This window comes from Schistocerca nitens, chromosome 2, assembly GCF_023898315.1.
Source record: "Schistocerca nitens isolate TAMUIC-IGC-003100 chromosome 2, iqSchNite1.1, whole genome shotgun sequence".
NCBI lineage: Eukaryota > Metazoa > Arthropoda > Insecta > Orthoptera > Acrididae > Schistocerca > Schistocerca nitens.
Window position 1 is genome coordinate 314,804,138 of NC_064615.1, and position 25,200 is coordinate 314,829,337.

The 25,200-nt window shown below is 44.5% G+C and overlaps 1 protein-coding gene across 1 annotated transcript in view; it reads right to left on the minus strand.

Annotated features, from left to right (window-relative positions):
- LOC126236083 (ATP-binding cassette sub-family C member 4-like) overlaps positions 1-25,200 on the minus strand; it is a 251,908-nt gene that overhangs the window by 114,326 nt on the left and 112,382 nt on the right. Inside the window, exons 7-9 of the mRNA XM_049945146.1 lie at positions 23,891-24,029; positions 23,694-23,804; positions 985-1,167 (exon numbers count right to left, since the gene is read on the minus strand). Coding sequence (XP_049801103.1) covers positions 985-1,167; positions 23,694-23,804; positions 23,891-24,029 — 433 coding nt within the window. The remainder of the gene's footprint in view (positions 1-984; positions 1,168-23,693; positions 23,805-23,890; positions 24,030-25,200) is intronic.

The following is a 25,200-nucleotide window of genomic DNA, read 5'->3' on the forward strand; positions in this document are numbered from 1 at the left end:
TCTCTGTAGTGAGCAGGCAGTAAAGAAAATCAAAGTAAAAATTGGAGGACTTAATGTTAAGGAGAAGAAACAAAAGCTTTGAGGTTTTCCAATGACGTTTTAATTCTGTCATACAGCGAAGGACTTAGAAGAGCAATTTAACAGAATGGACAATGTCATCAAAGGAGAATATGAGATGAACATCAACAAAAGCAAAACAGAGATGTTGGGATGTAGTCAAAATCAGGTGATGCTTGGGAAATATTAGGAAGCGAGACACTAAAAGGAGGTGAGTTCTGCAATGGGGGCAGTAAAATAAATTATGGTCGAAGTAGTGAGGATATAAAATGTAAACTAGCAATGTTAAGGAAAGCTTGCCTGAAGATGAAAAATTTGTTAACATCTAATATTGAGTCAGTTATTAAGAAGTCTTTTTTGAAACTATTTGTAAGAAGTGTAGCTATGTATGCAAATGAAACGGATTAAACAGTTTAGAATAGGAGCTTTTGAAAAGTGATGCTACAGAAGAATGCTGAAGATTAGATGGGTAAATAATGTAACCAATGAGGAGGCACTAAATAGAAATGGTGAGGAAAGACGTTTGTGGTGTTACCTGACTAAAAAAAAGGGAAAGATATTCTGAGACATCAAGGGATCGCAGATTTAGTATTGGAGGGAAGTGTGGGGGAGGGGGATATCTTAGATGAAGACCAAGAGATGAATACAGTAAGCAGATTCAAAAGAATGTAAGCTGTAGTAGTTATTCGGTAATGAAGAAACTTTCACAGGGTAGAGTAACACGGAGAGCTGTATCAGAGCAATCTCCAGACTGAAGAAGAAGACGACGACGACGACGACGACGACGACGACGACTCTTGGTGGACTTAGAAATACATAACCCACTGACCAGTTTTATACTGAACTCCTACAAAGGAATGCATGCTGACACGTGCTTCATCGTTATGCTGGATGGAACAGCGAGTATTCCGTGCTCATTTGACCCACCTTGCCAGAGCCGACGGCACCGACCAGAGCGCACAGCTGTCCCGGCAGGATGCGCAGCGACACGGCGGACAGCGAGCTATGGCTGCCGTCCCAGGAGGCGGTCGCACGCGACAGAGAAACCTCGCCACGCTGCAGGCCGTCGTCTTGCACCACGTCGCGCACCTCCGGCTTCAGCAGGAACTCCTACCCAACACAAAACAGACATCTGCCGTAAACAACACACGAACTATGCAGCTGTTTTACTTTGGTATCTGTCAGTAAAGGATATTCATGAAACAGCAACGATTGCAATGTTAACTTCATTCAAAAGGTGTTTCGCAAACAAAGTCTTCAAGAAGATGTAATAATTATAGTTCTAAAACCCAAGGTACTAGCACTTAGCACATCTGCTCAGAATAGATATGTGTAACACCACCAACGTTCTGCATTTAAGGAGAAACGTCCATCAGCCCATGTTGGAACTAGTTATCAGTAGGATCGTGGCCTGCGGACACTATATTTTATCATTATGTGAAACTTTGTGCCCGCATTTGTCTGGATCGTACTTACGTGAACACCCCCCCCCCCCCCTCACCCCTCAAACTGCATAGTCGGGGGATTCACGATGGTCATACTCCACAGCATGCAAGAATATAGCGATCCCAAGCAACTAGCGCCCGGTAGCGCTGGACCATACGGCCTCGTCACGTGCCTGGGGTCAAGGAACTGGGTTGTTTGCAGCAAGGCAACTGTAAACACAAACAGTGCGAAGAAGTACGAAGCATTGCAGTCTGTTAAGCAAGGTGACTGTATTAGTTCGGTCGATGCGTCAGCAGAGATATATCCCGACAGTGGTGCATCCAGTGGTAACAATGAACACTTGATTGGCACTGCGTAATCTTTTCAGCCAAGTCCCGATTCTGTGTACACCTGTGTGGAGGTTCAGAGGAGAAGTAATGTTGCAATCCTCATTGTCGAAGGGCCCAGCATTTGATGGTACGGGTGGCCATCAGACACATTTCTGACACGTCAATGCCAGTATCTGTGCAAAATTTTGAGGTCTGTCGAAAAGATAAGGCAAGACGGTACGTTTTCTGTCTTCCCCTGCCCTACCTCGATGCAGATGATGTAGTTTGTTGCCCTGACCTACACGTTCTCTGGATTCTCATACACTGAAAACGTCTGGTCATGTGGTGTCGAGAAACTGACTAGCTGCCACCTGTCAGCCACTACCAGTGATGAACTCGAGCATAGACTTCAACCAGCATGGAATGACATACCCGTATTTGTTCTCCAGTTTCAATTGGATTTGATGTCGAGTTAGGTTAGAGCCATTACTGCTTCCATGTGGTATCTGGGTATTGATATTTGCAAATTGTACACATCCAAATTCAGTCATTTGTTCTTCCTGCTGTAGTATACATGAACATTTTACTTAATGCTGGTAGTACTGTTCTTCCTATGGCCGTAATTTTATTGGCCATGCAGAAGCCACTAGCGCTCACGAATATTTGGTAGCTACAACAAGTGCTGTCTATGAGACAGTTCTCCGTATTTAGGAACATTATGTTCTATTCAATTAAAAGGCTTTTGTTGAAGTTTGCAGAGACCAACGTGTAGGCCGACTTGATGCTATTGGTAATTCGAAATAATTCTCATTCTTGAACAGAGTACAGTAATTTCACTAGTGCAGCATGGCTGACAGAGACACGATATCTAACAGTGCAGACATACTTTCACACCAGCGCGTGACTTTCGAGTGGAGTAATTTGTACCTGCAAAGCAGCATTTGCTTCCATCTTAAGAAACCTCTGCACGAAGTAGTCGTTCGCTAGTGCGAACGTGTGGAAAAGCTGCTCTATAGGACATAACGTACAGAGATTGGTTTCGACGCTTCACTGAGAACGATTTTGAGGTGGTTGGCAAAATGCGTCCTGGTCGGTGTGATGTGGTGAGCAAAACGGTGAATGCTGAACGCTACGTAGCACAATTACTTAATTTGAACTGCTCACTAAAAGACAAATGGCTGCAATATGCTCAGCCATGACAATGTCATTCTGCTTCACATTTCCAAGCCACATGTTGCAAACCGAGTGAAGGAAAACTTGAAGGGACTACGATGAGATGTCACACACAACCCACCACGTTAACAGATATCGCCGCCTCCTGATTACAATTTGTTTCGGTCTATGCCCCATGGCCATTCTGAACACACAACGTTATCGAAAACTGGCTCCATGAGTTTATGACCTAAAGAAAGAAAAACAATTTCATCACGAAATCTGTTGCCCGTAAAGTGGGAGAAATACGTAGACGTCGAGGGACACTTCAGTAAATACACGACTGGCCATTATAATTGCTACACCAAGAAAAAATGCAGATGATAAACGGGTATTCACTGGACAAATATATTATACTAGAACTGACATGTGATTACATTTTCAAGCAATTTGGGTGCATAGATCCTGAGAAATCAGTACCCTGAACAACCACCTCTGGCCGTAATAACGGCCTTGATAAGCCTGGGCACTGAGTCAAACAGAGCTTGGATGGCGTGTACAGGTACAACTGCCCATGCAGCTTCAACACGATACCACACTTCATCAAGAGTGACTAGCGTATTGTGACGAGCCAGTTGCTCGGCCACCATTGACCAGACGTTTTCAATTAGCGAGAGATCTGGAGAATGTGCTGGCCAGGGCAGCAGTCGAACATTTTCTGTATCCAGAAAGGCCCGTACAGGACCTGCAACATGCGGTCCTGCATTATCCTGCTGAAATGTAGGGTTTCGCATGGATCGAATGAAGGGTAGAGCTACGGGTCGTAACATCTGAAATATAACGTCCACTGTTCCAAGTGCCGTCAATGCGAAAAAGAGGTGACCGAGATGTGTAACCAATGGCACCCCATACCGTCACGCTGGGTGATACGCCAGTAAGGCGATGACGAATGCACGCTTCCAATGTGCGTTCACCGCGGTGACGCCAAACACGGATGCGACAATCATTATGCTGTAAACAGAACCTGGATTCATCCGAAAAAATGACGTTTCGCCATTCGTGCACCCAGGTTCGTCGAGTACACCATCGCAGGCGCTCCTGTCTGTGATACACCGTCAAGGGTAACTGCAGCCATGGTCTCCGAGATGATAGTCCATGCTGCTGCAAACGTCGTCGAACTGTTCGTGCAGATGGTTGACTTGCAAACGTCCCCATCTGTTGACTCGGGGATCGAGACGTGGCTGCACGATCCGTTACAGCCATGCGGATAAGATACCTGTCATCTCGACTGATAGTGATACGAGGCCTTTGGGATCCAGCACGGCGTTCCGTATTACCCTCCTGGACCCACCGATTCCGTATTCTGCTAACAGTCATTGGATCGCGACCAACGCGAGCAGCAATGTCGCGATACGATAAACCGCAATCGCGATAGGCTACAATCCGACCTTTATCAAAGTCGGAACCGTGATGGTACGCATTTCTCCTCCATACACGAGGCATCAGAACAACGTTTCACCAGGCAACGCCGGTCATCTGCTGTTTATGTATGAGAAATCGGTTGGAAACTTTCCTTATGACAGCACGTTGTAGGTGTCGCCACCGGCGCCACCCTTGTGTGAATGCTTTTAGAAACTAATAACTTGCATGTCGCAGCATCTTCTTCCTGTCGGTTAAATTTCGCGTCTGTAGCAAGTCATCTTGGTGGTGTAACAATTTAATGGCCAGTAGCGTATTATAACAACATTACATTAAAATAAACGTGCTTCACATCCAACGAACAGTGAGAGTTACAGCGAAGTACCCAATATTCTTGAACCCAGTGCATTTCAGACACAATCCTGGATGCTTTACTGGCTTGATCATGCAGTGAACAGTGGCACCTGCGTGTAGATCGATGACTTGCGTTACTGTTGACAAAGATTAAGTATAACCAACGTCACCTCTGAAATGTTATATCCCTGAAATTCTGGGTGTTAAACGCATTCCTCTGCCACGAACGAAGATGTGAAGCGTCATACCTCGATCCAAAATGGTGCCTCGACATTTCGAGACCCTTCATTCACACAACCTCTCTCTTCCCATTACTTCCCTGTGATGACACCGGTATGCCTCTCTCCAAGCGACTGCACAAAGAGCATCCTGCGAACTCAAGTACCAGTATTGTGTCGAGAGCGTTTCAATTTATTCATGATTCTTCATCCTTGTTGACTGCACAGTGCAGTTCTTCTCAGTAACTGCTGAAGTAGTTGTAGGTTCTGTAGCCCATTGTTCTGTAGATGTCGCTGGTTTTTGTAGTGACACTGACTATTGTGATCTCTTCATTATGGGAAATGGTGTGTCCAGTATCACTATACAAGTCTCTTTCCCCTAGGGAGGCAGTCATTAAGTTGATAACCAAATGTCCAAAAAGCGACGTTTGTTAACTAGCAGGACATCAACAAGGATCCACTGCTGATCGACTTGCTCAAAGAAGCGGCATTTTCCTGAGGCAGTTGCTTACAAGGAGTACACTAACTGAAGAACACAAATTACGTAGGTGGCCACAACGGTGATACAGGCCTAGCTCTGGTGCGAAAGAACGAAACAAACTAGCACCAAAAAATCCAACTATTTCTTTTTGGAAGACATATGCAGCGTAATATTCGTCTGTGTATGTGCCTTCGCTGTAACACCTCTATTGTCTATTTGTTACTATGGGGATATGATCATTCGACCTGTTAATGAAGAGAACTGCTATTTGCTGGTTCAAGAAAAACTTATTCGAATATTTCATGGACAAAAGTTCTCTTCTACGACATTAGAGAAGTAACTTATTAACTGATTTAAAATTTTTGTCTGTTACTTATCCTTTCGTCGATCACTTACCAAGTTTGTTAATGTAAAAAACCCGCTGTGATTTGAAGTCCACGGTAAACTGTAAGCTCCGTGTAACTTACGTAGCGTAGTCCAAAACACATGTGGATCCCCCCGTATGTGGCCAAAGTTGTTTCGACTAAGCTACAGAACTTTCGCTGGGAAGCCCTCACACATCCCCACGTAGTTCCGATCTCTCTTCCTATGCGATTTTCATATTTTTGGAGCCCTGAAGACAGACATTCGTGGCCATAGATTTTCTTTGGACGAAGAGGTGCACGCCTGGATACAACCATAGCTCTGCAGGGAAGTGTGAACATTATTCCACGAAACCATTGACCACCTTGTCTCACAGTGGGACATATGTATTAATAGTTAAGGCGATTACTTTTAGTAAAACATCTTATTTACCTTATTCCATCTGTATCACTTTCAACTGTGTACCCCTTATAGAAGTAGCTACTGTTTAAGTAGTGTGGCTTTTTTTAGCCTCTAGGTGGAAGTCTTTTCGTTTACTTATGCGGAAGAAATGGAATGTAGCTTAGGCCACATATCTTTTTGCTATGGAATAGTTACGCTTTGTTAACCATGTAGATGTTGAAATGTTCGTGTAGATGGCGTTTGACAACTTTCATGAATGGTCGGAACTGCATCGAAAGCTGTATTTTTTTATTTAGTCTTCTGATTTCGCCCAAATTGAGACTATCTTCCCGTCATAAAAGGTGCTTTCTATTGTGCATTCCAGAACTTTAATAACTAATCGTTCTTGAAATGTGCTGTTTGGGTGTAACACTTGTCTTTCTGCAGTTATAGCGTATTAATGTTTACACTGCAAGACAGGGCACGTGTTTGTTGTAAGACATGTTATATCTAAAAAGAACATTTCAAGACTGATTTGTTATTGCAGGTCTGGAATGCACAGTTGAATGCGTCTATAATGCACAGTTGAATACATATACAGTCAATACAAAAAAAGTACAGTTGTGTATTAATGATGCAGTAGACGGAGTTTTTTTTACGTATCTGAAAGGTCATCCAAGCCTTGAGACCCTGTGACAATTTATACTGAAGACGCTGTAGCCTTAAACCAATCTTCTTCGAACTTTCCGATGTAAACGAAATTCATTCAGATGTCTCCGTGGTACTGTGTAGAAGTCATCTTATGACTACTCTCAGACCACACCAAAAGCGCAATTTGATTAACACGCTAAGGATCGTCTTTTCTCCATATCTGAATGGCCTGCCTTTAGTAGTAATTCGATGCGGTTTGTGAGAAAATCTTTTACGACGAATGCCTTGCTCTCTCCCGCCATGTTTACCTTTCCATGATTGCGCTTACTTTTTGGAGATAATGCATCTGGCTGCATGCCAATACACAGAACTGATAGGGCCTATCACGACCCTTGTGGGAAACAGAACTCTCCGTTATGAAATATTTAAAGTTTTCTGATAATCACTGAAACGTTGAAGAAGAAAAAGCATTGTTTCTGGAGACTTTGGAGTCAGATATAATCATAACAATGTCACTTAACTCTTTACATTTGGATATCACTAGCAAACTATCGTAATTTTCATACTTCGATCGACAACTTTCCTTTAAAAAACTATGAAAGAATAAAATGTATTCAGTTTCCAAAACTCACGCGCGTTCCTGTGCACAATTGCAGCTATCTCTCAGTATTGTATTTCCAGAATGAATCCTATAGAAGTAGCGGAATGAGTACTGTGAGAAAACTTCGGAGAGATTTAACTATTTCCGGCCCGGGCCTCGAACCCGTAACGATCCAGGCCAAGGCTTCATAAAATAGGAAAGTTTTCCAACAGCAGTCACTTACCTGTACTCTCGAAGGCACTGTGTTATTTTCCATCATGTCATCTCTCAGGAATGCTAATTCAGAAATAAATGTATAGGATGTGAAAAGTCTTGGAAAGTAGAAGAGATAGAATAGCAGATTAAAGCTGTATCGGATTGCGAGAATGTTCATCTACATCTACATCTACATTTACACTCCGCAAGCCACACAACGGTGTGTGGCGGAGAGCACTTTACGTGTCACTGTCATTACCTCCATTTCCTGTTCCAGTCGCGTATAGTTCGCGGGAAGAATGACTGCCGGAAAGCCTCCGTGCGCGCTCGAATCTCTCTAATTTTACATTCGTGATCTCCCCGGGAGGTATAAGTAGGGGGAAGCAATATATTCGATACCTCATCCAGAAACGCATCGTCTCGAAACCTGGCGAGCAAGCTACACCGCGATGCAGAGCGCCTCTCTTGCAGAGTCTGCCACTTGACTTTGCTACACATCTCCGTAACGCTATCACGATTACCAAATAACCCTGTGACGAAACGCGCCGCTCTTCTTTGGATCTTCTCTATCTCCCCCGTCAACCCGACCTCGTACGGATCCCACACTGATGAGCAATACTCAAGTATAGGTCGAACGAGTGTTTTGTAAGCCACCTCCTTTGTTGATGGACTACATTTTCTAAGGACTCTCCTAATGAATCTCAACCTGGTACCCGCCTTACCAACAATTAATTTTATATGATCATTCCACTTCAAATCGTTCCGCACGCATACTCCCAGATATTTTACAGAAGTAACTCCTACCAGTGTGTTCCGCTATCATATGATCATACAATAAAGGATCCTTCTTTCTATGTATTCGCAATACATTACATTTGTCTATGTTAAGGGACAGTTGCCACTCCCTGCACCAAGTGCCTATCCGCTGCAGATCTTCCTGCATTTCGCTACAATTTTCTAATGCTGCAACTTCTCTGTATACTACAGCATCATCCGCGAAAAGCCGCATGGAACTTCCTACACTATCTACTAGGTCATTTATACACTCCTGGAAATTGAAATAAGAACACCGTGAATTCATTGTCCCAGGAAGGGGAAACTTTATTGACACATTCCTGGGGTCAGATACATCACATGATCACACTGACAGAACCACAGGCACATAGACACAGGCAACAGAGCATGCACAATGTCGGCACTAGTACAGTGTATATCCACCTTTCGCAGCAATGCAGGCTGCTATTCTCCCATGGAGACGATCGTAGAGATGCTGGATGTAGTCCTGTGGAACGGCTTGCCATGCCATTTCCACCTGGCGCCTCAGTTGGACCAGCGTTCGTGCTGGACGTGCAGACCGCGTGAGACGACGCTTCATCCAGTCCCAAACATGCTCAATGGGGGACAGATCCGGAGATATTGCTGGCCAGGGTAGTTGACTTACACCTTCTAGAGCACGTTGAGTGGCACGGGATACATGCGGACGTGCATTGTCCTGTTGGAACAGCAAGTTCCCTTGCCGGTCTAGGAATGGTAGAACGATGGGTTCGATGACGGTTTGGATGTACCGTGCACTATTCAGTGTCCCCTCGACGATCACCAGTGGTGTACGGCCAGTGTAGGAGATCGCTCCCCACACCATGATGCCGGGTGTTGGCCCTGTGTGCCTCGGTCGTATGCAGTCCTGATTGTGGCGCTCACCTGCACGGCGCCAAACACGCATACGACCATCATTGGCACCAAGGCAGAAGCGACTCTCATCGCTGAAGACGACACGTCTCCATTCGTCCCTCCATTCACGCCTGTCGCGACACCACTGGAGGCGGGCTGCACGATGTTGGGGCGTGAGCGGAAGACGGCCTAACGGTGTGCGGGACCGTAGCCCAGCTTCATGGAGACGGTTGCGAATGGTCCTCGCCGATACCCCAGGAGCAACAGTGTCCCTAATTTGCTGGGAAGTGGCGGTGCGGTCCCCTACGGCACTGCGTAGGATCCTACGGTCTTGGCGTGCATCCGTGCGTCGCTGCGGTCCGGTCCCAGGTCGACGGGCACGTGCACCTTCCGCCGACCACTGGCGACAACATCGATGTACTGTGGAGACCTCACGCCCCACGTGTTGAGCAATTCGGCGGTACGTCCACCCGGCCTCCCGCATGCCCACTATACGCCCTCGCTCAAAGTCCGTCAACTGCACATACGGTTCACGTCCACACTGTCGCGGCATGCTACCAGTGTTAAAGACTGCGATGGAGCTCCGTATGCCACGCAAACTGGCTGACACTGACGGCGGCGGTGCACAAATGCTGCGCAGCTAGCGCCATTCGACGGCCAACACCGCGGTTCCTGGTGTGTCCGCTGTGCCGTGCGTGTGATCATTGCTTGTACAGCCCTCTCGCAGTGTCCGGAGCAAGTATGGTGGGTCTGACACACCGGTGTCAATGTGTTCTTTTTTCCATTTCCAGGAATGTATATATTGTGAAAAGCAATGGTCCCATAACACTCCCCTGTGGAATGCCAGAGGTTACTTTAACGTCTGTAGACGTCTCTCCATTGAGAACAACATGCTGTGTTCTGTTTGCTAAAAACTCTTCAATCCAGCCACACAACTGGTCTGATATTCCGTAGGCTCTTACTTTGTTTATCAGGCGACAGTGCGGAACTGTATCGAACGCCTTCCGGAAGTCAAGGAAAATAGCATCTACCTGGGAGCCTGCATCTAATATTTTCTGGGTCTCATGAGCAAATAAAGTGAGTTGGGTCTCTCACGATCGCTGTTTCCGGAATCCATGTTGATTTCTACAGAGTAGATTCTGGGTTTCCAAAAACATGATACTCGAGTAAAAACATGTTCTAAAATTCTACAACAGATCGACGTCAGAGATATAGGTCTATAGTTTTGCGCATCTGCTCGACGACCCTTCTTGAAGACTGGGACTACCTGTGCTCTTTTCCAATCATTTGGAACCTTCCGTTCCTCTAGAAACTTGCGGTACACGGCTGTTAGAAGGGGGGCAAGTTCTTTCGCGTACTCTGTGTAGAATCGATTTGGTATCCCGTCAGGTCCAGTGGACTTTCCTCTGTTGAGTGATTTCAGTTGCTTTTCTATTCCTTGGACACTTATTTCGATGTCCGCCATTTTTTCGTTTGTGCGAGGATTTAGAGAAGGAACTGCAGTGCGGTCTTCCTCTGTGAAACAGCTCTGGAAAAAGGTGTTTAGTATTTCAGCTTTACGCGTGTCATCTTCTGTTTCAATGCCATCATCATCTCGGAGTGTCTGGATATGCTGTTTCGAGCCACTTACTGATTTAACGTATGACCAGAATTTCCTAGGATTTTCTGTCAAGTCGGTACATAGAATTTTACTTTCGAATTCATTGAACGCTTCATGCGTAGCCCCCTCACGCTAACTTTGACATCGTTTAGCTTCTGTTTGTCTGAGAGGTTTTGGCTGCGTTTAAACTGGGAGTGAAGCTCTTTGCTTTCGCAGTAGTTTCCTAACTTTGTTGTTGAACCACAGTGGGTTTTTCCCGTCCCTCACAGTTTTACTCGGCACGTGCCTGTCTAAAACATATTTTACGATTGCCTTGAACTTTTTCCATAAACACTCAACATTGTCAGTGTCGGAACAGAAATTTTCGTTTTGATCTGTTAGGTAGTCTGAAATCTGCCTTCTATTACTATTGCTAAACAGATAAACCTTCCTCCCTGTTTTTATATTCCTATTAACTTCCATCTTCAGGGATGCTGCAACGGCCTTATGATCACTGATTCCCTGTTCTGCGCGTTCAGAGTCGAAAATTTCGGGTCTCTTTGTTATCAGTAGGTCCAAGATGTTATCTCCACGAGTCGGTTCTCTGTTTAATTGCTCGAGGTAATTTTCGGATAGTGCACTAAGTATAATGTCACTCGATGCTCTGTATCTACCACCCGTCCTAAACATCTGAGTGTCCCAGTCTATATCTGGTAAATTGAAATCTCCACCTAAGACTATAACATGCTGAGAAAATTTATGTGAAATGTATTCCAAATTTTCTCTCAGTTGTTCTGCCACTAATGCTGCTGAGTCGGGAGGTCGGTAAAAGGAGCCAATTATGAACCTAGCTCGGTTGTTGAGTGTAACCTCCACCCATAATAATTCACAGGAACTATCGACTTCTACTTCACTACAGGATAAACTACTACTAACAGGAACGAACACCCCACCACCGGTTGCATGCAATCTATCCTTTCTAAACACCGTCTGTGCCTTTGTAAAAATTTCGGCAGAATTTATCTCTGGCTTCAGCCAGCTTTCTGTACCTATAACGATTTCAGCTTCGGTGCTTTCTATCAGCGCTTGAAGTTCCGGTACTTGACCAATGCAGCTTCGAGAGTTTACAATTACAATACCGATTGCTGCTTGGTCCCCGATGTCCTGACTTTGCCCCGCACCCTTTGAGGCTGTTGCCCTTTCTGTACTTGCCCGAGGCCATCTAACCTAAAAAACCGCCCAGTCCACGCCACACAACCCCTGCGACCCGTGTAGCCGCTTGCTGCGTTTAGTGGACTCCTGACCTATCCAGCGGAACCCGAAACCCCACCACCCTATGGCGCAAGTCGAGGAATCTGCAGCCCACACGGTTAAGTTGCTCAGCTAAGTAGACAGAACATTCCTCACGGAGTTTGGATCCATTTTGATGTTCCATACCTTTCGTCTCCTGAATTCCTAATACCAATATTATTTCCTCCAAGTTCATCATCTTATTCTACCAGTTTCATTCCGTTAACTTGCTAGTGGCAGCGCCTCGGTGACGCTGAAGTAATTCACGGAGTCATTCCCATGGCGCACGGCTATGTGTCAGAATTCCGCGTAACAAGTCCGCTAATTAGGTTCACGACCCGGCGGCATTCTTTGACAGCAATGGTCGCTATCTGTTTTGGCGATCTGCGTGTGTGAAGTTAGTTACAGTACTACTAATACAGAGGCATTTTTCGTTTTATAGTAAATGATTTCTCACGACTATTACACTGGTCGTTGCAACACTTGTCGCGTTTTCGTAAGTAAATATATACATAACATAAACGGGCGCATTCAGTAAGAATTATTCTGCAATAAGACTGGCTGATGATCTGTAAATGTTCTTTCATTACAATTTACTGGGCAAATTCTTAGAACAGCTTCCGTCGTCAGTGACTCACGCTCATCGACATCCACTTTAGAAAGATGTTATGGTCTTCAGTCCGAAATTTGATTAGATGCAGCTCTCCATGCTACTCTACCCCGTGCAAGTCTCTATCTTCGAATAACTGATACTTTCATGATTCTTAATCTGATTACTATAATGAGCTGCACCTCCCTTTATAATGTTTACTCCACACTTTCCTCCAACACTGAATGGTTATCCCTTAATGTTTTGGAATGTATCTTATCAACCGATCTCCTCTTCTAGCGCCCGTTTTGCCACAAATTCCTTTTCTCCTTAATTCTATTCGGTATCGCCTCACTAGTTACATTATCTAACCCACTTCATCTTCAGCATTCCTCTTTAGCACCACATTTCGAAAGCTTCTATTCTCATCTTGTCTAAACTGTTTATTGTCCAATGTTTCACTTTCATGCATGGCTACACTCTATACAATTTCTTTCAGAAGAGACATCGTAGCGCTCAAATCAATATTCGATGTGAACAAATTTCTTTTCTTCATAAATACTTTTCTTGCTACTGCCAGTCTACATTTTATATCATCTCTGTTTCGGCCGTTATCTTATTTTGCTGCCCAAATAGCAAAACTAATCAACTTCTTGAAGTGTCTCAGTTGCTAATCTAATTCCTCAGCTTCGCCTGACAGTTAGGCTACGTTCCAATATCCTCGTTTTGATTTTGTCGATATTCAGATAATGTCCATTCCGTTCAACTGCTCTTCTCAGTCTTTTCTGTCTCTCAGGCTTGCCAGTGACACTGAAATTCTGTCAAAGTTTTTATTTCTTCTCCCTTAATTTTAATTCCTCGTCAAAGGTTTTCTCTGGTTTCCCTTACTGCTTGCTCGAAGTACAGATTGAATAACATCGGAGACAGGCTACAGCCCTGTCTCACTCCCTTCTCAATCATTACTTCCCATTCATGCGCAACGCCTCTTGTACCTGCCGTCTGACCATCGTACAAGTTGTAAATAGCCTTTCGCTCCTTGTATTTTACCCATGCTACCCTCAAAATTTCAGAGAGAGAGAGAGAGAGAGAGAGAGAGAGAGAGAGAGAGAGTATTCCAGCCAACACTGTCAACGGCTTTCTGCAAGTCTACAAATACTATAGGTTTCCCTTTGCTTAACCTATCTTGTAGGAGAAGTCGTATGGTCAGTATTGCCTCGCTTGTTCCGTTTTTCTGGAATCCGAACTGCTCTTCCTCGAGGTCGGCTTCCACCCGTTTCTCCATTACAGTTAACTATTCATTGTTTAAGGGTGTGGCTTGGCGGCTTAGTGATTAAGTGTCAGACTAAGGATCCAAAGACCTAGGGATCGATCCTCTATCAGTCGTACCACTGCGTTCACTTCTAGCAATAGCCACAAAAGTGAAACATGTCAAACTGCATTGAGAGTCGCATTCCATATTGAACGGTATATTCCCACACAACTGGCTGAGGAAATCAGTTCAACCGCCGCACGGAAGTAAGATTACCGCCTCTAATGGAACCGGCCTAGTAAAGCACAGTGGTGCCCTAACAAACTTTCGGATTGATGACATTTACTTTGAGTCATTTACTACGATATCGCATCATGAAAGCTTATACAGATGTTTTAAACAGATTTGTAGTTTTTGTCATGTTATAGAATTTTCTGCTAACTTTTTTTTATGTGAAGATACTAAGGCGTCAATCCTAATTGGAGTGAACTCATTTCTATTCGTCTTCTGTCTATTTACCATATTCCAAATTTTAAGCTAGCGTTTCTTGTAAGAGTGGCAGTGAAACGATGGTTAAAAAGGAATATTTTGTTTGGGACACGTCTAAATACAGGAAAAACTTTCGCCGTTCTGTGCTTCTACGATTCCTTGAAAGATATTTTCGGGAAACATTCATCATCAAGAAATACAGTACTTAATTTTGAAAATAAAAAGAGGTAGACGTGTGAAATGTCCCAGAACATGTTAAAAATGCTAACATTGAGAGTGTATTTTCATGTGACAGGATGCAAACCCACAAATTTTGATCCCAGTAAACATGACGTTATCACTTATGGTGGCACTTAATCATGTGATTGTTTCCTGTCTTGGTTATCATATTCTCTTTTGAAGGCTAATATCGTTGATGCATTGTTAAATTTAGTGATAATGGTAACGTGTTTGTGATAAATTTTCAATTCTCCGTTACCTTTAAATGGAATACTGAAAATTATAAAACAAGCGTGTTTCGTGCTTAATTTGTAAATTATTGACGATAACAACTCACTCCTGAGGTAGCACTCTTTTACGTAGGCATTAACCGTCGATAAATTATATTATACCGGGTGATTCAAAAAGAGTACCACAACTTTAGGAATTTAAAACTCTGCAACGACAAAAGGCAGAGCTAAGCACTATCTGTCGGCAAATTAAGGGAGCTATAAAGTTTCATTTAGTTGTACATTTGTTCGCTTGAGGCGCTGTTGACTAGGCGTCAGCGTCAGTTGATGCTAAGATGGCGACCGCTCAACAGAAAGCTTTTTGTGTTATTGAGTACGGCAGAAGTCAATCGACGACAGTTGTTCAACGTGCATTTCGAACGATGTATGGTGTTAAACCTCCTGATAGGTGGTGTATTAAACGTTGGTATAAACAGTTTACAGAGAATGGGTGTTTGTGCAAAGGGAAAAGTTCTGGACGGCCGAGAACGAGTGATGAAAATGTAGCACGCATCCAGCAAGCATTTGTTCGCAGCCCAGGAAAATCGACTCGCAGAGCTAGCAGAGAGCTGCAAATTCCACAATCAACTGTATGGAGAGTCCTACGAAAAAGGTTAGTTATGAAACCTTATCGTCTGAAATTGCTTCAAGCACTGTCTGCAGCTGATAAGATTAAAAGAATCGATTTCTGTGATTTTATCCTTGCTCAAATGGAAACAGATGAATCTTTCGTTTCCAAGATTGTGTTTAGTGATGAAGCAACTTTCCACACTAACGGGAAAGTCAACCGTCACAATGTCTGTATATGGGGCACTGAGAATCCGCGGGAAACAACTCAGTATGAACGTGACTCGCCTAAGGTGGACTTTTCTGTGCCATTTCAGCCAATAAAGTTTTTGGTCCCTTTTTCTTCAAAGGTGCTACTGTAACTGGACTACAGTATCTGGAGATGTTAGAGAATTGGCTGTTCCCACAGCTCGAACAAGAAGCACAACAATTCATATTTCAGCAGGATGGAGAGCCACCACATTGGCACTTATCTGCCCGTAACTACCTGAACGTCAACTACCCGAGGCGATGGATCGGCCGCCAGGCAGCCCGTGACAGAGCACTTCATCACTGGCCTCCAAGAAGCCCTGATCTTACCCCCTGCGATTTTTTCTTATGGGGGTATGTTAAGGATATGGTGTTTCGGCCACCTCTCCCAGCCACCATTGATGATTTGAAACGAGAAATAACAGCAGCTATCCAAACTGTTACGCCTGATATGCTACAGAGAGTGTGGAACGAGTTGGAGTATCGGGTTGATATTGCTCGAGTGTCTGGAAGGGGCCATATTGAACATCTCTGAACTTGTTTTTGAGTGAAAAAAACGTTTTTAAATACTCTTTGTAATGATGTATAACAGAAGGTTATATTATGTTTCTTTCATTAAATACACATTTTTAAAGTTGTGGTATTCTTTTTGAATCACCCTGTATTACATTTTATTATGGCAATAATTATAACAAGTCACTCCAAGAATGTCGTGTTATTGTAAATCTCCAGTACCCGCGCGTGAGGTGTTGTGGGAGGCCTGTATCGAATGCTTGTGAAAGTCGATAGCCGATCATGTGGTCATCGGTGTTGCAAGACTTGAAAATGACGTCACGTTTGCGGAAAGCATGTAAAACGAGCGTTAACCGAAAGGAATAAAGTTCACAGACTCAATTACTAGTAAGTCCGTCCTGACATTTGGTTAGAATTTGTTGAATTAATATTGAATTAAAAAGAAAAAAATACTATCGCCAAAGGCTCTTGAGTGCACGGAAATATTTCATAATAAATCTTTTCGAAAGAGATTTTGTTTTTTGAAAGAAGAAGATAACACGGAGTCGACTAATATTACATCGCTGACTAAGTTGAATTAGCTCTTTGTATTAGTGAACAATATTAATTTACGAACTACGGTGAAACCACCAAAGTTTCGAATTCTGAAATGTTCCAAGTAAATAAATTCCTTAAGCAGCAGGTATGCACCTGAATTAACTACTGTTGTTTGGATGAAGATGGTAGTTGTGGTCGAATGGCGCAATATGACATGCTGTATCTTTACTACACTGGAAGTCAACATACAGGGTTACACAGATATAATAATCACTTGAGGACTATGCTAGTAAAACACACACACACACACACACACACACACACACACACACACACACACACACACAGTTTTCAATTAGTAAACTCAAGTTTGTAAGTTTCACACGTTACTAGTGAACGTATGGAATATACGTATTCAGACAATTTGGCTCACAAGACAAATTTGACCCTGGCGGCATCTAGCGACCTGAGAACTATCTTGCCACCAACTTTTTGAGGTTCACACCTCTGCTAAGAGATAAGTACCGTGTGTTTCCATTTGCAGTTTGCGTGTCGCAGCCTGTGGTGCAGCATTTCAAGCACGGTTTCAAATTTGAAACTCTGGCGCCAGAGTTAAGCTGGTACGCAACAAGAGAAGTGAGTCGTTCAGAATAATCTCTCATTCCAGGAACTGCACACTTTCATGAAGTTCCTCCACCATTTATTCCAAGTCCACGGTCCACAACTTTGACGGTATACGGAACGTTTGGACTATCCCATTATGATTGACGTTTAAAACCTACTGCGTCAACTATTACGATATTACGATCTCCCAAGTTGTGATATTCTTCGGGCTGCATTGGGGGCACTTTCTGGTGCAATCTTAACATGGAACTGACAAGACATCACTACCGTTGAGTATTTGTCAGTACCCTCGTCGACATGAATTTCCAATAAATTGCGTCCCTTCCTGTTGAAGATACTGTGACCATATTTAGTAATGTAAGTACTTGCTCTAGACTATCGTCCAGCTTCGGCTGTAGTCATATCGTGTCACTCTTCAATTGATCGTCTCTGAGATGGTCTGAGTTATTACTCAGTGAAGTAGGGAACTGCACTTGGATTCGCCTCATGGAGCTTCCGTTCTAATATGAGACGCTCCTGAACTTCATGATCGTTAGACGATAGCAACGGATCTATGTAACACTTGGCATGGTACTATACAGTCTCCTGTGAAGCATACACAGAAACGTTTGTGGTAGTATATTCGATGAAATAATATTGTAATGTGTATCAAAGGAATGTAAGGTCAAATGTCGGTTCTGAAATTATCCCAAAACTTAAGGTCTATCATCAGTTTCAGCCACTAACTCTGTTCCGAACCGTCTGCACAACAGCAACATGACGTTGGAAACCGGAGTGCTTTACCAAGGACCAATTATAGCTGGCGTAGCTACACACTGAGGGTACGCTGCTGCAATAGCAGATGATGGATCCTTAGCTTCGGGCAATTCTCTACACAGCACAGACAAAAAGAGATATATCATCAACGCGCAGGGAAGAATTATCATATCGTGGTGTCCCATTCGTCTACGTAAAATCACATCCATTGAAATGCCCGAGGCTCCGCTTGAGAAATACTTATCTATGCTGCTACCAAGAACTGATGAAGTTTCCCCGCTAATGATTCGCTGAAAGTTGTTAAGTTTTGCTCGTCTGAGGTACAAATCCATATGCATCGCTCCCTTGGGGATTGTGAGGACAGTATTAGGTTAATTACAGCACGCACGGAGGCGTTTGAACTGTCTTTCTTCCCGAGCTTCATAAATGAACGGAATTGGGGCAAAATTCTAGTAACTGGTACAATAGGACATACCTTATGCCATGGGATTTACTTGGGGTTTGGAGAGTGGAGATTTAGATTCATCAGTTCCTGACGTCCAAGAGCCTACAGCCACTCAATAGCGCCTGTACAGAAATGGGCTCGACGGACTGGTCAGTGTACCACACCGGACGAATTCAATGCGGCACCGGTTCATCTGCTCACTTTAAAGGTATCACGTCTCGCGTAAGTTGTACAAGCTAAGTCAATCGTAAAAGGTCAGTTGAGACAGTTCACAGTGTCTGGCTTCAGTTTGCACGTTGCTTCCAGCAACTGCTTGCCATGTCTGATGACTCTTCTGGATCTACAACGTGTAATACACTCTGCCACTTCAGTATTTCTATTGAGTGAGTGCTGTGAGTAGTTTCCTAGTCAGTATAGTGGGGGTAGTTTTTTTTTCTGGAGGTAATTAACTGGAAAAGGAATCTAGGCATGCGAGTCAAATAATCCGATGGACGGTTGGAGAAAACAACTATTAACGGTAGGTTAAGTACTTAAAGTATTTCATACCTTCGAATGACATGGCCACGTTTATTTATGGAAGTGGACCTAAGATCACCCACTACAATTGGTTTGTTTAAAATAGGGGGTAGGGACCAAACTGCTAGGTCATCGGTCGCTCGTTCCGATCAATATAATTCCACAAGGGTGGGAGTAAAATAATCGAGACATACAAAACACAGCTGGAAGAAAGGAGAAAAGTCACAAGAATGCAGAAAGGCAACAAACACTAAAATGGACAAAATCGGACAAGAAAACCACAGAGATGCATGAAACATATAGAAGAGACCCAAAGAAGAGAGCAGATTACCATGGCGGGCTCGCTGGCCATGAGAATAAAAAGGTGAAGCCAGCCACTCTGCAACACATTAAAACCTCCACCCTGAAAGCACTAGGGTGGAGGACATAGAGGGACAAAGGACGTGCGCTAAAACTCAGATCAAATGATAAAACCCACCATCACGAATAAAACGTAAAACTAAAGCTGCTGTTGAGGCATTGTCGCCACACCAAATATAGGGTGCTGTGAAAGTTAAAAGTCCGCCGCAGAGCGGCTAAAAGTGGACATTCCAGCAAGAGGTGGACGACTGTCATTTCTGAGCGACAGCGACACCGAGGTGGGTCCGCGCGACGGAGGAGGTAACCATGCGTTCGCCACGTATGGACAATGCAGAGCTGGCAGAGGACAACTGATTCCCTGTGGGAGGCCGCATGGAAGACTTCCACAGATTCGTTGTCTCCTTAATGACACGCAGTTTGTTGTGCGTACTGTTATGCCATAACATCTCCCAAACCCGAAAAACTGCATGTCAGTTTCGGAGATGCCCATCTCCAGAAGCGGTTTCCGCGTAGCCTGTTTGGCCTGCCTGTCGGCAAGTTCGTAACCTGGGATTCCGACGTGTTCTGGGGTCCACACAAACACCACTGATCGACGGGCCCGTTCCAGGGCATAGCTGAACTCCTGAATGGACGCTACCAAAGGATGCCGTGGGTAGCACTGGTCGATAGCTTGTAGGGTGCTTAAGGAGTCAGTAAACAGGCGAAATGACTCGCCAGGGCATGAGCGGATGTGCTCAAGAACACGAGATATGGCCACCAGCTCTGCAGTGAAAACACTACAGCAATCTGGCAAGGAGTGCTGTTCAATACGCAAAGCCGACGTGACCATCAGCCATCGAGCAGTCGGCCCCAGTACACGTCGAGAATCGAGAGGAAGTGATAGCGGAGAGCCGCAGGGTTAACTGAGTCCTTAGGGCCATGCGAAAGGTCCAGAAGAATCTGCGACCTAGGTGTACACCATGTAGGTGTATGTGAATGTACCTCGTTGAGAGGTGGTAACGGGAAGTAGTCCAGTTCAGACAGAAGGGACCGGACGCGAACCGCGATCGTAAGCCTTGCCAAAAGGAGACTGTAACTCGGATGCGCAGGAGAACTACGAAAGTGAGCAACGTAACTGGCGAGCAGTTGTGCATGCCTAACCTTCAATGCAGGGACTCCGACCTCCACCAGAACACTGATTACCGGACTCGTCCTAAAAGCTCTCGTCGCGGGCGAACGCCACAATGGTGCACTGGGTCGAGTAAACGCAACGCAGAGGGCGCCGCTGAACCGTAAAGCAGACTCCCATAGTCAAGGCGCGATTGAACAAGGGCTCCGTAGAGCTGCAGCAGCGTAGAGCTATCTGCACCCCAGTTGGTGTTGCTCAGGCAGCGGAGGGCATTGAGGTGCTGCCACCGCTTCCGCTTAAGCTGACGAAGGTGAGGTAACCAAGTCAATCTGGCGTCGAAAACCAGTCCTATGAATCGATATGTCTCCACTACAGTTAGCGGATCGTCATTAAGGTAAAGTTCTGGTGCTGGATGAACGGTGCTACGCTGACAGAAATGCATGACACACGACTTCGCGGCTGAAAACTGGAAGCCGTGGGCTGGAGAGCCCATGACTGCGCCTTGTGGATGGCTCCCTGTAGGCGCCGTTCAGCAACACCAGTACTGGAGCAGCAGTACGAAATGCAGAAGTCATCCGCATACAAAGAAGGTGAGGCGGACGGCCCTATATCTGCTGCTAGACCGTTAATTGCCACTAAAATGAGACACGCACTCAATACGGAGCCGTGCGGAACTCCATTCTCCCGGATACGGGAGGAACTATGGGAGGCACCGACTTTGACACTGAAAGTACGGAGCGACAGGAACTTTTGGATAAAAATCGGGAGCGGGCCCCGGAGACCCCACTCATACAATGTGGCAATGATATGTCGCCAGGTCGCATCGTAATCCTCACGTAAGTAAAAAAAGACGGCAACCAGATGTTGGTGTCTGGAAAACCCACGTATAGCACATCAAAGCAGTGACTACGAAAAGCGGACCTACTACTCATGTTCCAGTCTCTCCCGACAATAAATAAATCACATTTTACACTGTGCAAGACACCATTCAACTGGAGTATCATTCTAGACATGTAATGATCAATTCGAGTTAGTGCTGAAATGGCGCTTAGTCTGTCGCTAACTGCAGGCGTCCAAATAAAACTTTATTGGAAGGAGAAACTGCTTTAGCACTCTGTCGCTGTCAGCTCTTTCCAGTCTGCAAATCAACTGAAGTAGTAAGCAAAACGGTAGTGAAACGTTACCTTCCGAAGCACTGTGAACGTCTGTCGGACGAATTGTAATGTTGCGTCACAGAGATCTTGGATACAAACACCAGAAATAATTATGTTCTTCCTCAACCGGCAGAGCACGACATCAACTTAGAAAGCACAATAATACTATACTATTTAACTTATGTAGCTCTGCAAAACTTTTTAGTGTGATGTTTCCTAGTTGTCACTGGCTGACAAGTCTTCCTCTTATCTTTACGATTCCGTTTTGCACAAAATACATCAGCGAATGACAGGACGTCAAACGATGCCAGGAGTGTCCTAATATGAGCCGCTGAGGGAACTGGCGCAGCATTAAGACACTGCACTCAATTCAGGATTCTGTCTGTTCAAATCCCAGTTCAGTCGCTCAAATTTAGGCATTCCGTGATTTTCCTTTGTTGCTACAGAAAACGTCGGGATGATTTCTTCTACACCCGTTTCCAGTCTTAAAGACCGCTCCCTATCTAATGATACTGCCATCGACAGACCGAAGGCACCTTTTTTTGCTGTGCTCACCACGTAATCTACAACCAAGCTTTCTGACTGAGTACACATAAAACAAGTGTTCTGAGTATCTGAAGAAATCTACCAGACAGCATTCCGAAATATGGTGCTGAATGTGTAGTCGTCATCGCGGTCCTCAACCTAAAAACATCAAGGCTTCAACATAATTCATTCTCTGTTGTTGTTGTCGTCTTCAGTCCAGAGACTGGTTTGATTCAGCTCTCCATGCTACTCTATCCTGTGCAAGCTTTTTCATCTCCCAGTACCTACTGCAACCTACATCCTTCTGAATCTGCTTAGTGTATTCATATCTTGGTCTCCCTCTAAGATTTTTACCCTCCATGCTGCCCTCCAGTACTAAATTGGTGATCGCTTGATCCCTCAGAACATGTCCTACCAACCGATCCCTTCTTCTAGTCAAGGTGTGCCACAAATTTCTTTTCTCCCTAATTCTATTCAATACCTCCTAATTAGCTATGTGATCTACCCATGTAATCTTCAGCATTCTTCCGTAGCACCAGATTTCGAAAGCTTCTATTCTCTTCTTGTCCAAACTATTTATCATCTATGTTTCACTTCCATATTATCATCTATGTTTCACTTCCATACGTGGATTCACTCCAAATACTTTCAGAATCGACTTCCTGACACTTAAATCTATACTCGATGTTAACAAATTTCTGTTCTTCATAAACGCTTTCCTTGCCATTGCCAGTCTACATTTTGTATCCTCCCTACTTCGACCATCATCAGTTATTTTGCTCCCCAAATAGCGAAACTCATTTACTACTTTAAGCGTCTCATTTCCTAATCTAATTCCCGCAGCATCAGCCGATTAAATTCGACTACATTCCATTATCCTCGTTTTGCTTTTGTTGATGCTCATCTTATACCCTCCTTTCAAGACACTGTCCATTCTGTTCAGCTGCTCTTCCAGGTCCTTTGCCGTCTCTGACGGAACTACAATGTCATCGGCGAACCTCGGAGTTTTTATTTCTTTTCCATGGATTTTAATTCCTACTCCGAATTTTTCTTTTGTTTACTTACTGCTTGCTCAATATACAGATTGAATAACTTTGGGGGTAGGCTACAGCCCTGTCTCACTCCTTCTAGACTACTGCTTCCCCTTCATGTCCCTCGACTCTTAACTGCCATCTGGTTCCTGTACAAATTGTAAATAGCCTTTCGCTCCCTGTATTTTACCCCTGCCACCTTCATTCACTAACAAGCCAAATATTTCAATAAATCTGTGTCCACGACCGTTCCACTTTCTCAAATGGGAAGCAAACGCCCGTAAACGCTTATCTCAAAAACCACGTCAAAACTAAATATTTAGAACCAACCTGTATTCTATTGACAGAGACCCGGGTTTCTCCTACAAAGTTCACCGCGATGGGGACGACTATTCCGAGAATCAGATTCAGTCCGTAGAAGAACTGCGACATCGCAAACACCTGCAATAAAGAATACAGGATGTTATGTTGACGAATCACACTATTAGTTAGCTGATAGTGACACTGTGGCCAGCTATGGCGGTTACCTCTGCAGCAGTGGACACGCCGCCGGCAAGCCAGTAGGCTAGCAGCGTGGTAAAGAGCGCCGTGCGGTCAACCAGGAACTCCAGGGCCAGAACCAGGTTGCGCAGGTATGACGTCCGGGACACTCGCGAGATCTCTGACCTGGCAACACACAGTTGCTGTTTACCATCTTCACTAAAGCAAGCTTGATATTTAGAAATCTACAACTTACGTTTAACGAAAACATACTGAAACAACTAGCATCACCTCACTTTTTGTGCAGATTTACTGCCCAACGCACGATCCGATGGTAACAGGCATTTAATTTTTACTCAGCCCTTTCTGTCAGACGCGTAAACGTACACGTCTACTATCACCATGGCCGCCACCCAAGTACACTGTACAAAGTCACACTCAAAGCCGCGTCCACAGCGCCCCCACAGTACTGCGCCGTGCAAAACCAAAGGGACGTACAGTAATTATGTTGGTTCAGAAAGGTGAAAAAGGGATCCGGAAAAATATCACCAAATCTTATTGGGGGAGGGGGGGGGGGGGGAGCAATGAAATTGTCACGTCAATTTTTTCCATTCACAGTACATACATTATTATAACGGATAACATTTTGTTCTATAAAATTAATCGCGAACATAGCCTCTATGCACTGAACTGTGTGCTTTACACGTGTGCCTGCCCGGATTTCCCGGTTTGAAACCGGTGTCAGATTTGATTCGGGGAGTTCACTGCCGCGCCGGTGAAATCAGTTATTCAGGCATACCGCCGCAAAAGATTCAAAGGATAGCGCGTATCAGTCAGTGAATCAGTCGTGATATTCTGCAACGTATCTAAACCGGACATTGTGTTCAACATGAACTTGTATAAAAACTTTTGCAATGCATATGTTAAGTTGCATGCCGACAAGTCTAAACAACGAGCAAGGAGTTACTCGTTTCCGGAAGCAAGCTAAGCTGAAGATCACCGATAACAATTCTCTTAGTAATTACATCAAGACACTGAAAAGCTACATAATGAAATGATCGTATGGCATTGATGGCGGGGAGAACCCGCTAGGGGATGTTCGGTCGCCGAGTTGCAGGCCTTTCCGGTTGATGCAACACTGGGCGATTTTCGTGTCGATGATGAAATGAGGACAACACCACCCAGTCCCCGAGCGGAGAGAATCTCCGACCTGGCCAGGAATCGAACCTGGGTTCGTTGCATGACAAACGCGCTAACCCTTCAGCTGAGCTACATAACCAAGCTGTGTAATCATACGGCTCAAAGGAAGGTACATAAGTGTACCGTTCAGACGAAGGTACGAACAAGGTTGTTTTTC